The 16,587-nt window shown below is 40.3% G+C and overlaps 1 protein-coding gene across 4 annotated transcripts in view; it reads left to right on the top strand.

Annotated features, from left to right (window-relative positions):
* map6a (microtubule-associated protein 6a) overlaps window positions 1–16,184 on the top strand; it is a 26,952-nt gene extending 10,768 nt beyond the window's left edge. Inside the window, exons 2-5 of one of the 4 annotated variants that reach the window (XM_024265596.2) lie at window positions 4,203–4,416; window positions 4,545–4,759; window positions 10,111–10,221; window positions 15,706–16,184. In XM_024265596.2, the coding sequence (XP_024121364.1) occupies window positions 4,203–4,416; window positions 4,545–4,759; window positions 10,111–10,221; window positions 15,706–15,859 (694 nt within the window). In that variant the 3' untranslated portion in view covers window positions 15,860–16,184. Of the gene's footprint in view, window positions 1–4,202; window positions 4,417–4,544; window positions 4,760–10,110; window positions 10,222–15,705 lie in introns of those variants that run through there. The other 3 variants (XM_024265598.2, XM_024265597.2, XM_024265600.2) reach the window with 3 other exon arrangements.
* The last annotated feature ends 403 nt before the right edge of the window (window positions 16,185–16,587 follow it).

Below are 16,587 nucleotides of genomic sequence, written 5' to 3'. Positions count from 1 at the left end.
AAGTCCAAGTCGAGTCTAAAGTCATCAAATTCATGACTCGAGTCTGACTCGAGTCCAAGTCATGTGACTCGAGTCCCCACCTCTGGTTACTGATTACATCAAACGTTTGAGTTACTTTATTTGAGTTTATTCATTATTTGTTTTTTACAAGAAATGAGTGATGCGAGTGATCTTTGGCACCCAGTCCAGCTGCTGGCGCTCTAGACGGCCGCCTAGGTCACCCATCCCCCGGGCCAGCCCTGGTTGTGCTGAAATCACACATGGATGTAAACAGAGGCTGCTTCGCGGGCTTAGTCGACATACTTTAATCTTTGGATTTGGGGGAAACGAGCAATTCTTTTTGAGTCAGAGGGCTAAAGTCCGAGTCAAGTCACGAGTCACTGCTGTTAAAGTCCAAGTCAAATCTAAAGGTGTCACATTCATGACTGACATAAGCCCATGCCATGTGACTTAGGCCACGCCTCTGGTCTGCGTGTTATTTAAAGATTTGTATGTTGGTGCTGTTTTGAATTCAGTTTGTTTTTCGCTGCTGTAGTTTTAAGCTGTAAGTGCATACATTGCATTTGTAAGTTTTTGATATTCAGGTGTTGATATTCATGTGAATACACAATTGCAAATAGACACAGTTACACATAAAATGTACGGTTTGAATCAAATCAAAAATTACTCACACAAATCCAGTGAGTCTATTTCCTCTCCATGTGTTTACTGATTTGTGAGATAATATCGTAAAGGAAACTGTCCTAAATAGACGGTTATGAAGTGAAACAATCAGTTTTGTGTGAAGTCCGGATTGTTGTTTGTTTACAAACAGAGACATGTAATGACATAACCCAGGAAGGCCTTCCTCCTGCTGGCTGTGCTCTGCAGAAACCTGCAGTGCAGAAAGACTGCAGACTGAGAGGCTGCAGGTGAAAACAGAATCCTTATGAAGGGAAAGCATCTTTTATTTTTAACCATCTTGTGCAGCACAGAATCATTTCCTGGTGGTTTGGGATTTCAGATTGAGCCGTTTTGACCAGTTGGCTAAAGTCCCACTGAGCATTGTGTAATAGATGTCATGGCTTTGGGTCCATGGATCAGACTAATGACGACAGAGTCCAGTGAACTGAACGGTGGCTCACCACTGAGCAGGGAGGCTTTATTTAATGTTGATTTACTCATGTGTTATTCATCTAAGGGTTTTTTTTTTAAAAGTCTGCCGAGTTTGGGGCTTTGACTGGAAGAGAAAAAATCCAGTGGATTCAACCACTGGGTGAGAAAGTGGGAATCAAGCCTGGTGTCACCGGATGGCTGTTTTTCTTTTTCTTTTTTCTCAAAAAGCTCCTTTGATTTTTGAACTTTCCTCTAGAGTAAACTCATTTCTAGCTGCTGTACCCCTTTGTGGAGCTTCTCTCTTAAGTCAGTTAGTCCTGTCAGTGAGGCATCAAAGCAGATGAAGCTGGGCGGTGGTGGTATGGTGGTGAGGGACCTTCAGCTGCGGTGGCTGACCCCTACTGCTCCGGAGAAACAGCTCAGTACCCAGTGGCAGTTCTGCACGAGCAAGACCGGGCAAGACCCGGGGAGGGAGTTATATATAAATATATTTTTATGGAGAATAAAATATTTTAAAGTTATTTAAGGTTTAAGTTGATTTATTCTGGAATAATGTTCATGCATTTTTAATATTCATAATTATGTTAAAAGGTTATGGTTTAAAAGTTTTAAAAATTGGCATTCTGCTAGCTTTTTGGAATAATTTGTCATGTATTAAGATTTTTTTGGCTATTTAGGAGTTTAGCTAATATTTCAGCTACACGCTAGCTGTTTTGGCTAATTTAAGCTTTTTTCAGTTTTTTAGGCTGTTTTGAAGTTTAGCTAATATCTTAGCTGGCTATCAGCTAAAGCATTTTCAGCCATTAAGTTCAGCTTACAGCATTCACACTAGCATTATCACAGGTAATACTATATATCTAGTTCATAATTATGTTAAAAAGTGATGTTTTTAAAGTTTAAAAATGTTTTTCTAGTGTTCATTAAATGTTCATCCTGTTCTTCCCGTGACATAAGGTGTGTTTTGGATTTTGGCCCCTTGATTGACTTTGACTCTCCTGCTATAGGATGTTCCTAGGATCTCTTCAAAGGGGTGTCACAATTATGTGTCATTAATCTTGCAATGTTTGCCTTACTTTGTCTTAAAGTTTCAAAGCTAAAAACTTTTTGAAACCTTCTCATTAGATTTTGAATGAAACAATACTAATGGGGGGTCGGTGTCATTCCCACGTCATTGTTAACTGCTGATGGTGTTGGAAAACTTAGAGGCAAATACAGATACTACTGAGGGTATTTTCCATCTGAAAGTGTCTTATCTGAACCTTATCCAGCCACACTCTGACATGTGCCTCCTGTAAGTACAAAGAACACACTGATGGGACACAAACAGGCTTTATTCTTTGGGTCATATGTTCATTGAGAGCAGGGATGTTACAGCACCGGCCTGTGGTCCTCTCTCTGAGCGTTTCTTTTGCACTTACAAACACCCCCGGGGTCCTCAGTGGGTGTCATGCTCTCTGTGCTGCTTGTTGTTGTATAACCTGCCTTTGCATGAAGGCTTCTTAGGCCAGTCGAGTGTTAAATTGGACTTCAATGCAGACCCAGAGTGTAAAGGCGGGAAGGGATTCTGTAGTCAGCAGCCATGGTTCCACCAAGTAAGTGAGGGGGCGGGAACCATTGGGTATTCTATGTTTTATGGTCTAATCTAAAGATAGAATCACTATAACCCAGGTTTCTACTGGTTGATGATCTATGCGAGATCATATTGGTATATAAAGGCAAGACCCTTCACGCTGCTGCCTATGCCATGAGTGGGACCTGGAGGCAGAAAAGATGGCGGCTGTAAATCATTAGTATCATTTTAGTTGAAAAATACTCTTGTTTTTGGTATAAAAAAAGAAAAAGCAAACATAACCAGCGACCCTAACAGTGTTGTTTTTATGTGTTTTAAGCGTTGAGCCTTTACCACATGAGGTGTCAATTAGCTGACCTGCAGAAAAAAGCTCGTGCTAACGTTTAATGTAATTTACCTGCCGCTAGCATCGGGCGCGCGTTCACAGGGTGCGTGTGCACGGACCCAAACTGAATGACTCTTGATTGTGCGCCAGCGCGGCCGATGTGGAAGCATGTGCAGATGTACATTCTAATACAAATAATATTCTTATTGGAGGTTGTTACACCTGCACACACATACAGGAAGGAGACTTTTGGAGTCACAGAGATTATGAGTTTTTATGTTTTTCTCCTCATAGAACGACTGGGTGCACCAGTGCAACCAAGAATTTTTTTAGTCTAGTCGCAAATGAGACCAAATTGGTCGCACTCTAGAGCCCTGTATTTTTGGTTTTTGCTCTTTCTTCTTCTGGAATAAGGTGTAATGCTGTAGTGTGATCTCCACCTAGTGGTCAAACTGAAACGTCCTCCAGGAGAAGCAGAACAATGTTTCCAATGTTAATGATCTGAACATTTTAGTTAGAACTTCTCCTTTAGAGAATCCATGTAACACTGGATGATATTAACAATCTCAGTATTTCACTGATACATTTACAGTATGAGAACTGTAAATATCTTCAAAACAAATATATAGATTATTATGTATTTTTTAATAAATGTCTATCAATGTGTAAACCGTGTAAACCTAAAACTGAATTGAACCGAATGGAATTAAGAGGATCAAATTAATTTGAAAAAAAATGAAAGAAGTGAAATTGAATCGATCCAGACTCTGGTGAATCGAATCGATTCTGGAAACTTGTCATTCAGCCCTACAAATCGTATTTGGAAGCAAACAAAAGTGAATTAAAAATGAGGTTTGAACCGAATCATGAGGACAATGGATCCTGTTTTCCTGTCTGTTGTGGACCATTTATGCAGAACTATTGCCTTTTACTGCTACTCTGTCTCTAGTTGTGGGCTGCTAAAGCACAGTGTCCAGCTTCAGTGTTTTGATCAGGAGTTCTGCTGCTTCAGGGCTCAGAGAGTTCTTGTGTCTGTGACTTTCTCACTGAGCAGAACTCAGCCAGGTGACTGTGAGGGCAAAAGCAAAGCCTACAGTTCTGTAGCCACCAGGAGGGTGGGAGGGGGGCTGGTTTGCACATAGGACCTATTCTCAGTCAAAAGGTGCATTTTCTTTATGTACCTACATACTAACTCCTCGTATTTCCTAACAGGACTGAGTTCAAGGCTTACAGAGATGTGAAGCCAGTGAAGATGATCCGGGCCAAGTCTCAGTACCTGCCGCCAGATGAGAAGACTAGCTTAGAGACCAGCTACAGCGCCACCTTCAAAGTCCAGACCCCGCTGCAGCCAGCTGATAACAAAGCACAGGAGAGGAGGAGGATACGCAGCTTATACAGCGAACCCTACATGGATCCCAGCAAACAGGTGAGAACTCACCCCTCTGTCAGGACAGCTCCAGTCACAGGAAACCCTTCAGGGTCGGACCTTGAAATGCGCTTGTGGTGTTGAGCCCTGCTATGGAGCCCGGCTCAGCTCAGGAATCTCTTTTTCAGGTTGACAGGTATAGTCTCCCACGCTCCAAACCCAAGAAGTCTGGAGCCACCTCGGCAGGCCAGGGCAAGCCCGTGAAGAGAGCCAAAGACAAGCAGACCACCACCCCCAAGGGCTCCAAGAAGGCCACTCTGGAGAACCAGCCTCAGAACCGTCCAGCAGTGGGGGACAAGGAGAAAAGTAAAGAGATCAACAACAAACTGGCTGAGGCAAAAGAGTAAAAATCATTTAGACCTACTTTTTCTTTTCCTTTGTTTTTGGGGGAAATGAACTCAGAGGCTGCAAAATTGGTTTGAGGTTTTAGTAAAGTTTGGGTTTAACATCTGTGCTTGCTCTTCTCTTGGTTCCTCTTTTCCATCCTGTCTTGCTGCATCTTTGCTGTAATTGTTAAATAGAATTAGAATCTTTTGTCAGGGATTCAGTGTGACACGCCATCGCTCCAGTAATGAGAGCATCTTCCTTCCCGTCTTCACCATTTAATGCCACCCTCCACCCCCACTCTGCTCGCCTCCATCTCCAGGTTGCCATGGCGACTGGCTGCCTGGCCAACCAATAGATAGCCCGAGATGCATGGGCCCAGTTACAAACAAGTCTGACTGGTTGGCTTTGATCTGCTGAGCAGATTCCTGCATTGTATTTATCAAGGATTTTATTTTGCTTTTTTGTTTTGAAATAATTCAATTTTTAAAATCTCTCTCAGATTTTAACAGCAGGTTTAAAAATCTTTGATAAATGGCTGCTTGGCAAGTTTCTGCTCCATGGCTTGCTTGTAACTGCTCTTTTATTTTTTGATAGTGGAGCTAAATTGTGTGTTTTGTTTTACAATTTTCAAAGCTTTGTCAAATGTAATCAGCTTTTCATATTTGACTTTGTGGTTTCTAAAGCAAAATGTTGTTTTCTGAGGAGAACTCCAGTCACGCATGGCCACGCCGTGTTGTCACAGCCAGAGGAACCGTGACAACTCGACCATCCGCTCCCTCAGCGAGTCATTTTAATGACATCTGCAGTCTCTTGCAGTTTCACCAGGACTGTGCAGTTCACCACAATATGTCTCGTGTTCTGACAGAGATGAGTGTAGAATGTTGCGTGGAGTGGTACGGCGTGTATCCCGTCCTCCAGCCGTTCAGCTGTCAGTCTCAGCGGCTGTCACTCAGCAGTGTGGTCTTTTCCAACAAAGCAGTCTGTCTGTCGGTTGTGTGTTGGCACTAAACCGCACTCGCACACAAACAGCAGTTTGTTTTGGTTAATGCGAAATCAGATCGACTGGCAGCTTAACATTTAACCATCCGACTAGATGCGTTTCCCTCAGTGGTTTAATGTTTAACACCAACAGCAGCACAGAGGTGTGTCACTGTCACCAAACACTGTGCACTTCGGATGACACCAACAGGATGAGGCTTTTGTTTCTCATTCATGTGTTAAATAATCTGGTTGGTTAAAATGTCCTCAGTAAGAAAAGTGAGCATGAATCACAGTGTGCTGAGCGTCTTCATTTAAAGCCCTGGCAATAACATCTTGAATTTTATCTTAAAATTGTCCAAACATCCTTCAAAAGTAAGCTTTATCTATGTTTTATATTTCTTGTTTTTAGATTTAAAAAAGCCCCGGATGGCCCTGACTTTAGGAGTCACACAGCTCAATCACACACATCACTACTCCGTGGAACAGAGGCCACTTCCATGCGGCGCCCTTGTTAAGCTTCAGTGTGGTTCACAGCAGGCACGGAGCGCCGAAAGCACTGAAAGCGGGCTTCACTAATTCTGTCAGATGTTTCAAACCTTAAACGTGAGACCACTTACTTTTATTGAGATATCTGATTGCTCAGTTTATAACTTGAATTACTTTCACTAGAGAAAAAAATATCCTCAAAAAAGAGGATTATCCAGAAGATGTTAAAGTGTATCAGATGAAGAATGGTTCTTCTGACCAATAGAATGACTGAGTAACAGTTGTTTATTTCTCTATAGAAGTCTGTGGGATTTTGGCTTCTTGGAGCCAACAGCTACTTCCTGTTTGGAATGTCAGTCCAGTTCTCATATGCAGGCAGTGGTTCAGTCTGAGGATGTATGGGTAGTAGCAGCTATTGCTAACATCTGCATCTGAATGTAAACAGTAGCATCAGGCATCTTATCAATCCACCTTCTTCTCTGGATCACAGTACAATAAACATCTGATGTATTAATAGAATGTCTGAAACAACAACTCGCTTATTATAGATACTTTTGCTCTTTGGACAAAAACTACTTCGTTTTGGAGACTTTGTCCAGACAGCCACATTGCATATTTGTTACCGCGCTTTTAAACAATCAGTCTTTAGGCTTCCTTTAGAACTTTGGATTTCCTTTAAGACCAGGAGTCTCAAACTGGCAGCCCACAGCCATTTACTGGCACCAAGTCAATATTTTGCTGTCCCAACCTTCAAATGAAAGTTTAATGATGATACAGTCGTTAGCTCCTGTCGTTTCACAGAACAGCTAGTATGTAGCTAAAATATTAGCTAACTTTCAAGACGTCCTAAAAAACTGAAAAAAGCCTAAATTAGCCAAAAGACCTAGTGTGTAAATATTAGCTGAACTCCAAAACACCCTAAAAACCTTAAAAAGAAGAGCTTAAATTAGCCGAAACCACTATAGCATGTAGCTGAAATATTACCTCCAAAATAGCCTAAAAAATCTTAGTAAATACCAAAATAGTCCAAAAAGCTAGCAGAATGCCAATTTTAAAAACTTTAACCTTTTAACATAATTATGAATAATAAAAAGGCAGGAATATTATTCCAGAATAAATCAACTTAAACCTTAAATAACTTTTAATATTTTGCTCTCCATAAAATATATTTTTTCAAAATTACACAAGTTAGAAATAAGCACAAGATAACATCGGGTCATTAATAACAATAAAATAAAATGATCTGGAGGGCCGGATAGAATTACCTGGAGGGCTGTGGACAGTGGACAGGCGACCCAAAAACATATTTTTGGCACAAATGGAACCCCATACAGCCCAGACTCTGCCTTCAGTGGCCCCAAGGGAAACTGAGTTTGAGACTCCTGATTTAAGAGATTTTAAAACATTTTTAGTTCAGTTCTTGATGTATTTAAAGCTGGGGTTTTAAAATACTCAGACCCTGCATTAACTCAAGGATAGTCCTCACAAGGAGGAACAGCTCAGGACTGATAATGCATACAAATAAACTCTATTAAAAATAGTCTTCAGCTGTAAGAACTGTGTGAACGTCCCAGTGAAACATGCTTTAAACTAGACAGGTGTTGAGGGACATGCATGTTGTACAGTTTGTTACACAAAGCTTGGGTTAGGATAGGATTGTGACATTTATTATTGTAGGAATTTTAACTTTATTTAAACCGAGATGCTGCACATTTTATCTACAGTTGGCATTGAAGTTAACATGTCAGCATTAGCTGCATTAGCAGGTACCTTCAAAACACAAACATGACATCACTTGACATTAACCCTTTAACACCTGAGGCGTCGCCGGTGACCTTAAAACCTAAACCTTTAACATGCTGTTACTTTTCAAACGTTAACACAATAATTCCAGTAGATTCTGAAGGAGAAAAGCAGCTCACCGCTTTTCTCCTTCAGAATCCACTGGAATTAATATATTAATGGTTAAAAAGTTAAAGTAAATCACTGGTGTTAAATTGGTTAAACATAATACACACCAAAACATTTACTGTACACTGTCAGTTACTGTACATGAGGGCTGCCACGATTAGTCGACTAATTGACTAATCGGCTATTAAAATTGTCAACGACTAATTTAATAGTCGATTTGTCGTTACTTTACATTATATGGAGTCAGAGTGTAGTAAAGTTGAAAGTTATAATGGCTTTCTGCTAGCTTTTTGGAAATTTTGGCATCTATTAGGTTTTTTTTAGGGTATTTTGGAGTTTAGCTAATATTTCAGCTACATGCTAGCTGTTTTGGCTAATTTGGGATTTTTTTTCTGGTTTTTTTTGGCTAATTTAGAGTTTAGCTAATCTTTCAGCTGCATGCTAGCTATCTTGGCTAATTTATGCGCTTTTTGTTTTTATGCTATTTTGAAGTTTGGCTAATATTTTAGCTGCATGCTAGCTGTTTTCGCTGACTTAAGTTTTTTTTTTAGTTCTTTAGACTGTTTTGGAGTTTTGCCAATATTTCAGCGACATGCTAGCTGTTTTAGCAAACTTTTTCCTTTTTTTTAGGCTAATTTGGCATTTAACCAATAATTTAGTTGCTCATCAATTTCAGCATCTTCAGCGGCCAAATTCAGCTTTCAGCATATCTAGTTTTTAGTTAGTTTTAAGTTAATGACGGTTAAGATTTGTGCTTTACATCCACTTTGTGCAAGACCTGATTAGTCGACTATTCGTAAAAAATAATTGGTGATTTGTCGACTACTAAAATAACCGTTTGTGGCAGCCCTATTGTACATACAGTTGGATTTCTGGTTGGTCAGAAAATATTGTTAAAGGTTTTTTTTTTTTTGAGTTATTGCCACACCTCTAAGAGACCCTACAGTTTATCTAAAATCAGTTCAGGGTCATCGTATATCTAATCTCCTCTCAGTCATGATCTAGTCCTTTGTAAATGATATATGCCTCCAATGTAGTTTTAAAGTTTCTCACAGATTTCTCTCATGACTTTGTTTTGTGAACCACAGACTAAAAGCTTAAGGATTTCAGATGAGATCTAGGGACTTGGATTAACTCTTGTTTTTTCACTTCAAAAAAACATCCTCAAATTGTGTTCACTACTGTTCCCGACCTGTCAAGGCTCATCCATGATCAGAGCAGAAGCACCTGTAAGCAGTGGCAGCCATCGCCATCACACCCATGTGCAAGTCCAGCAAACGCCTCATCAGCACTTCTGCTCCAACTCATTAGCATTTTGCAGCCTTTGACTGGGGAGGGGCTCCTGCCATGGAACACAAGGGGGTTTGGGGCTTGTTTTGGCAGTAAATTTGGTGCTATCTTTGTGTAAGTATAGATAAGGATAAAAAGTTAATCGTTAAAAAAAGGTTTTGTCTTAGACAACATCACAAAAAACTGTGACGTGCTTTTCTGCTTGCTCGTATTTAATGAAACCTTGCAAATAAATGCAAAAGTAGAAAAAGCAGTGTCTTCTTTGCTTTTTTTTTTTTTTGCCTAAAGTTTGCAGGTTAGTGGTTGCAGGTGTTTGTCTAGTTCAAATTCTTGTCAGTGAAATCCACATGGAAGAGAATTTGCTTGAAATCTAAAACTGCACCACATCTTGGCCGGGGCATCTTTTCCAGGCCTGCATGTTACCTGCAGAATATATTATTTGTGCATTGTCTCTTAATATATTCCAAAAACCTCTCCATATTAATGGGCAGCATGCAGAGGAAAAGATGTCCTGGAGCTTTTTGGAGATCCCGTGTGCTTCTTTTAGCAAAGAAAATCCAGCTAGTAACTGCGACTGTTTCATGTTACTCTTGCTGATGTCACACCGTTTGCTGAAATGTGTTACTGACATTATGTAGAGGCTTTTATGAATGATGCCATCTGTCTTTGCTAATAAGTGACATTCTGATTCATTTGAAGGGTTGTGCTAAAACAGTACCACTACATACAACTCTGCCAGCCAATCCGAGATATTGGCTGGGTGCAGACTCTAAAGCAACACCTGTGGGGCTGTGCACTACCCAATCCCAGGTAATCACAAGACAGGAGCAGGAGAGCCATACAGAGCAGAAATGTCTCTCATTTTCATTCATACATGCTCATGCAATTGTAATTTCTTTTCAGTTACAATGGCATTTTTGTTGTAACCCTCAACATTGTTTGTATTTCTCTTCCATATGGACTCTAGAATGTGACAGGGAATGGATGTGGAGCTTACAGCCCGACTACTGTCACATCCCACATGTCATTTCCCTAAATTGGTTCTTCTGAAAGAAACCTAGAAGTTTAGTTCAAGTATCTCCAACCATTAATGAACTGAGTGCTGTGCTGCACCTTCTCTCCATGGTCCTCATTAAACTGCATGACGTCTCACTCTTGTGATGCTACATCCACACCAGGCTAGAGCGCGCTCTGCCCATTCTTCAATGTGCGGTTTAGCCCCTAGTGTTCACACTGGACAAGCAGGGAGGGGCGTTTGTTTTTGTTTTTGTTTTTTTACTGTTTTCTTGTGCATGTCACCGCCCACAGTTGGAAGAGGTTTGGTGTAAAATGTCAAAGCGGTGTAAATCTCGCTCCAGGCTTTTTCTTTCGCGGCTCTTTTCCCATTTATGAAAGACTTAGCTTGTGTCTGAATCCCCCCCTCACAATAAAGTACATTCGCTATTTTCTAGTGCTGTCCGAATCTACTAATTCCAATTCCAGTGCACTCGAAATTTCCAAGAAGTCGTGGCGAAAAACTAGCGTACATGGATGGTCACTAGATAAATGGATATAGACCACAATGCATTGCGGTCGAACAATTTCAAGCAAAAAAGCGTGTTTAAATGCAATATTTGAATGAACCATCCACATTTTCACCATCAGAACACAGTGGAGTCATAAATAAACGCTGTGAAATGTTTCTTTTTACTCGATTTTCACTTCATGAAATCGATAACGTCATCTATGAAAGAAAAGTGGTGAAGATCGTGTCCCAATTACCTTTAAAATCCAGGGCACTATATAGTATTTTAGTGGTTAGGGATAAGGAGGAATTCGGTCACAGCCTTAGTGTCAGATTGGGCTGGTTTAGCTTGTAACATGCGTTCAATGGCTGCTCCTTTTGCCCAAAAATAGTCATAGAAACGTGCGTAGCAATACAGGAACGTTTTGAACACGGACGCTCGAGACGCACATTTATGCATGTTCACACAGACCAGGGGTCTGTAACCTCCAACACTAAAAACAGGGGTGTCAAACTCAATCACACGAGGGGCCAAAATCCTAAACACCTCTTAGGTCACGGGCCAAAGAGGAAAAGCATTTACTGAACACTCTAAAACTACATTTTTAAAACTTTAAAAATGTAACTTTTTAATACAAATACGAACTAGATGTATATCATTACCTGTGATAATGCTAGTGTGAATGCTGTAAGCTGAATTTAGCTGTTGAAGATGTTAGTGCTGATAGCTGAAGATGCTGAAAATGATAGTTAAAAACGCTGAAGGTGATAGCAAGCTAAAATATTAGCTTAGTGCCAATTTAGCCTAAAAAATTACAAAATGAAACTTAGGTTAGGCAAAACAGCTAGCATGTAGCTGAATTATTAATTAAACTCCAAAATAGCCTAAAAAATCTTAGTAAATACCCAAATAGTCAAAAAGCTATCAGAATGCCAATTTTGAAAATTTTAAAACTGTAACTTTTTAACATAATTATGAAAAATAAAAAGACAGGAATATTATTCTGGAATAAATTAAAGTGATCTGGAGGGCTGGATCCGGCCCCCGGGCCTTGACTTTGACACATGCGACTTAAAGAGTCATTCGGGTCCATTTCTTAACTACAGTCTAGAAGGAGCCACAAACTGTCCTTTCAGAAAAATAACACACTTATTTTTCAGCTACTGTGGCTATTTAGATGAACATAATTTTTTTTATATAACTTAAACATAAATGTAAAGATATTATAGAAGTTAAAAAAATGAAATACTTTATAACTTTTGTCTGAGGTTTGAATGATATCCTTTCAAAATAAAAGACACCCTGTACCAAATTCAAAGATCTTAATGCAGCAAAGATTTATTTTACCATCTCTGCCAGAAATTCACAAATAGGAACTAAGTAGCTCACACTGTATTTTTTAGACCTCGAGGAACATTTGAAATCCTTTAACTTTTCGACAATTGGAAATTTTCCTTAAAATCTGATGTTCCTTCAGTATGAATTCTGCCCATACACTAACCTCCAAATGATTCTGGTGGTAAAAGGCTCTGAAAAATCCGTCAAAATGTTTTAGTGATGAAGCTGCATGGCTATTTGAATATAAAATAGAAAATCTTCTTTATTTTTCTTGAACCAGAGAGCCACAATGGAGGGGTCAAAGAGCCACATGTGGCTCTGGATCCTCAGGTTGAAGACCCTGACGTAGACTTGTCATCGATAGTGGTCACTTGAACGTGCGTTGCTGAGGGTGGCGTGAACGCAGCTTAAGAGATGGGACATGGACTGTATTCATACAACAGCACAAATGACACGACGACAACATGCAAATGTTATTTTATTCATTCAAAAGCTGTTTCGAAAGCATGCTGCTGCTTTTTTGTTCTTGACCTGCAATCTGAGCTTGTTTTTTCATTATTGTGGCCAAGGCTTCACACTCTAGAGTGTAATGAGTCTGAGCATGGATAAGATGAGAGCAAAAGTATGAATGGAATGAGGGAAACCACGCTGCCTTGGAAAGAGACATTTCAGAGGAAATAGTAAGTGCATGCTAAAGATCTCATTGTTCTGCATCTCCAGTCAAATGTGATTTAAAAACGAGCGACTGCTGGATTGTATGTTGTAGCTACACTTTCACCTGGGTGCACTCTTGAGGTGTTTGTACGGCTTGGTTTATGGTCCTGTCACAGGCCTGCATGGGTCTTTCTACGCTAAAATGTAGTTTGACAATAGGAGCTGATTCAAAAAAATTAACCTATTGGAACGTTTTGTGGAGTGAAGTCACAGAACTGATAGACTGTTAATCAAACTAAAAAAGAGTCCTGGTGTTTGCTATTCTCTTGAACATACTTGAATGATGAACACTGCTGCCACTGACTTCAGTCAGTAGTTCTTAGTGTGTTACACTATATTTAAAGGTATTAGCCTCTTGGGAGATTATAATGGCTTACTTGATCATCTGGATGCCTGAGCTTGCCCTTGTTTTTAGGTGTTTAGATGGCTTTGGTCAAATAATGCAAACATTCTCTTTTTTGTGATTTCATCATCTTTTGCATCAGCAAAACATAATCTTTTCTCAACTACCTACAGGTGCATGTAGCAGACATAGTCTACTATCATTGGCATATTCTCAGTGGATCAGAACGTTTTTTATCTGCTGGTTGTATTTATATGCGTGTTTGCCTTTTCTGCTCTTTTTTCAAAGAGCTCCATCCCCTAAAGTCAATGTTTGTCATCTTGTGCACACAACAGGTTTCTACTTTGTAGTTTGCAGTAGGTGTGTGTTTTATTTGTGTGCACAGAATTGAATCAAATACATTCCTTAGATTTATAGTTATAAAAATCAGTGTTCAGTCTGGATTTTACAGGCATTCATTCAGAGCAAGCAGACCAAAGGAGGGGTTTCACATCAAACTGTTCTGAATTATCCAGGGCCTTCATCATATACAGTATAGTAGTGGCTGGATGGCTAAAAAAAAAACAGGGTTTGCCTCTCCGGAGGGCGATGAGCTGAATCCAGTGTGGATTCAGGCTTAGACCCTTGACTGCTGCCTAAATATGTAGCCACAATGGGGTCCCAGTCTGGGTCTCCCTGTGCCAGTCCCCAGCCCGGATGAAATACAGGGTGTATCAGGGAGGGCATAAAAGTCTGCCAAACCACTTGTGTGAAACAGTGAAAGCTGATTGGCTCTGGTGACCCCTGACAGAATATGCTGACAGATGAACATCATTTTATTTATAGCACAGTATTGTACCATGTACAGAACCCAAAAACGGTCTGCCCTACTTTTTTTATCGTTTTCTCGTGATAACGAGATAATAACTCGTTAATATATTGTTATCTTCAGAAAACGAGATAATAACTCGTTAATATCTCGTTATCTTGAGAAAATGAGATAATAACTCGTTAATATCTCGTTATCTTGAGAAAATGAGATAATATATCGTTATCTTGAGAAGTCGAGATAAGAACTCGTGATCACTTGAAAATGAACTTGTGTTTGTTTTCTCGTGATAACGAGATAATCAATAATGAAGAAGGAAGCGTCCCGCACTCCCTTTACCGCACAGAGGAGCAGAGACTTCATCTGATTTAACTCTAATTATTTAGTGGTTAAAAAGAAAATCAGCAGAAGAACACGCCACAAAAGTTGTTTTTAGTCTATTGTCTTTTATTATTTTATTAATGGCTCTACGCTCCTTAAACAGTCTGTCTCATGCACCAGCCCTCCTCCCGTTATTTCCCCCAAACCTCCGAACAGGCTGCTTGACAGATCACAGCGCAGATGAGAATCTGCTCATGATGTGTTCACTGAGCTCTGGACATTAGCAGACCAAAACAGCCACTCGGCCCAACTCAATCCGCTACTATGCTTTTGTCATTTTTATACAATCCTCAGTAAAACAAAGAAGTTTTTCAGAAAAAATGTCGACACTATTTAATCAATCGATTATATGTGGATCAGGGCTGATGTTCAACCTTTTCTCTGATAAACTGCTTAGTTTTGCTGCTGATGTCCGGAGCTCAGTGAACGCACCATGCAGAAACGCTCTGAAGACCAGAATTCTGTTGATGCATGTGACTGAATTAAGACGTTTAAAGAGCATAGATCCACTAATAAATAAAAAACAGACTAAAAACAATGTTTGTGGAGTGTTTTCAAACAGGTGAGGTCTCTGTGTCCTTGAAAGGAAGAGGGGGACGCATCATTCACCGTTCTTGATTATCTCGTTATAACGAGAAAACAAACTTCGTTTTCTTGTTATAACAAGATAGTGGGTCTCGTTATAACGACAACACGATTAAAAAAAAAGTAGGGAAGGCCGTTTTTGGCTTCCGTAACCATGTTAGCATGCAAGTTTCAAAATTCAGACTGACAAAATGACAGGAGATGCATGTTCAACGTTTGCATGGACCAATAGGCTCAAACACAGCAGCACCAGCATAGTGTGAACACTGTTGATGTTAGGAGCATGTGGGTTTGATCCAGAACCATGAACCAAGCTGATACTGTTGTTGTGACACAGAAGCACAAACAGGTCCAATCCCAGCAGTCAATGTGACTTTAACCTAAAGTTAAGGCCCTCTAGTTCTTAAATTCAATTGTATTTTCCCTTTGATTTTATCCGTCAGAGGTTAAAACCGTCCCCTAAATGATTGATCCGAGTGTTTTGTCTCTTTTCGAGGTTTGTCTTGAAATGAGTGCTCTCAGCACAACTCACCAGCTTGTGCTTGGTCTGAGAGAGCTGCCTCATCTTGTGTCTCTTTCTTTCTCCTTCTTTGGCGTCTTAACCATGTGCTGCCTCCTAGAGATGCTCAGGACGAGGTTCTCCGACCCGGTGATCATCATTCCCAGAGTGCTTCTGGAGGAGGACCACAGCCACCTATGGAGGGAGGCGAGCCTCGGAGGAGCGGCGGGGTCGTACGCTTTGCCGTAGACGTGAATCAATCTGATCGTCCCTGAATGTGAAGATTCCCCTTCATGCAGAGACTGCTCCTCCATTCCGTCAATACCTTCTCTTTAGGCTGGATTAGTAAACGAAGTGACAACTATGAAAAATGTTCAAATGCGGCTGAAATGCAGGTGTGAAATGCAGCCTGTGAGCCGTTTGACCCATCACACTATCACACAGGTGCTACCTTCTTCACTGGTTCCATGCATTCAATTTTGAGAACATGTGTTGAAATCTTTCCAAACCAATATCACACCAGGAAGTGCTTGATAATTACAAAACCATCTGTAATATACTATCATCACTTTTAGTCGGAATAAATGAGTAACTTGCAGATTTTCCCTTGTTGGTGTCATATTTTTTTTTTTTTAAAACTCTGGGGGTGAGCGTTCTGTAACGCACGTTTAGCCCATGGTGTTCACACTGGACGAGCAGGGAGGGGCTTCTTCTGCTATCTCTTTCTGCTATTTCTGTTTACTAGTGCATGTCTGCCACCTACAGTTGGAAGAGACTTAGTGTGAAATGTTGACGCGGTGCAAATTTCACAATTTGAAACAAAACGGAGACATCCTTCCAATGGCAGATATAAGTCTTGGTCCGGTACGGTGCAGTACGGTCCAGTCCCCTATTTTGAGGGTTTCCATTGTTAAATGGACCATAACAGTTCTGAGGGCCCCTATCCCTTGTAAACTAATAGAAAAATAGAATGGGGCAGTTGGGGTGGAGCCGCTGTCGCCCC

The sequence above is a fragment of the Oryzias melastigma genome, unplaced genomic scaffold, assembly GCF_002922805.2.
Source record: "Oryzias melastigma strain HK-1 unplaced genomic scaffold, ASM292280v2 sc00378, whole genome shotgun sequence".
Lineage (NCBI taxonomy): Eukaryota > Metazoa > Chordata > Actinopteri > Beloniformes > Adrianichthyidae > Oryzias > Oryzias melastigma.
This window is presented reverse-complemented; position numbering and strand designations above follow the sequence as displayed.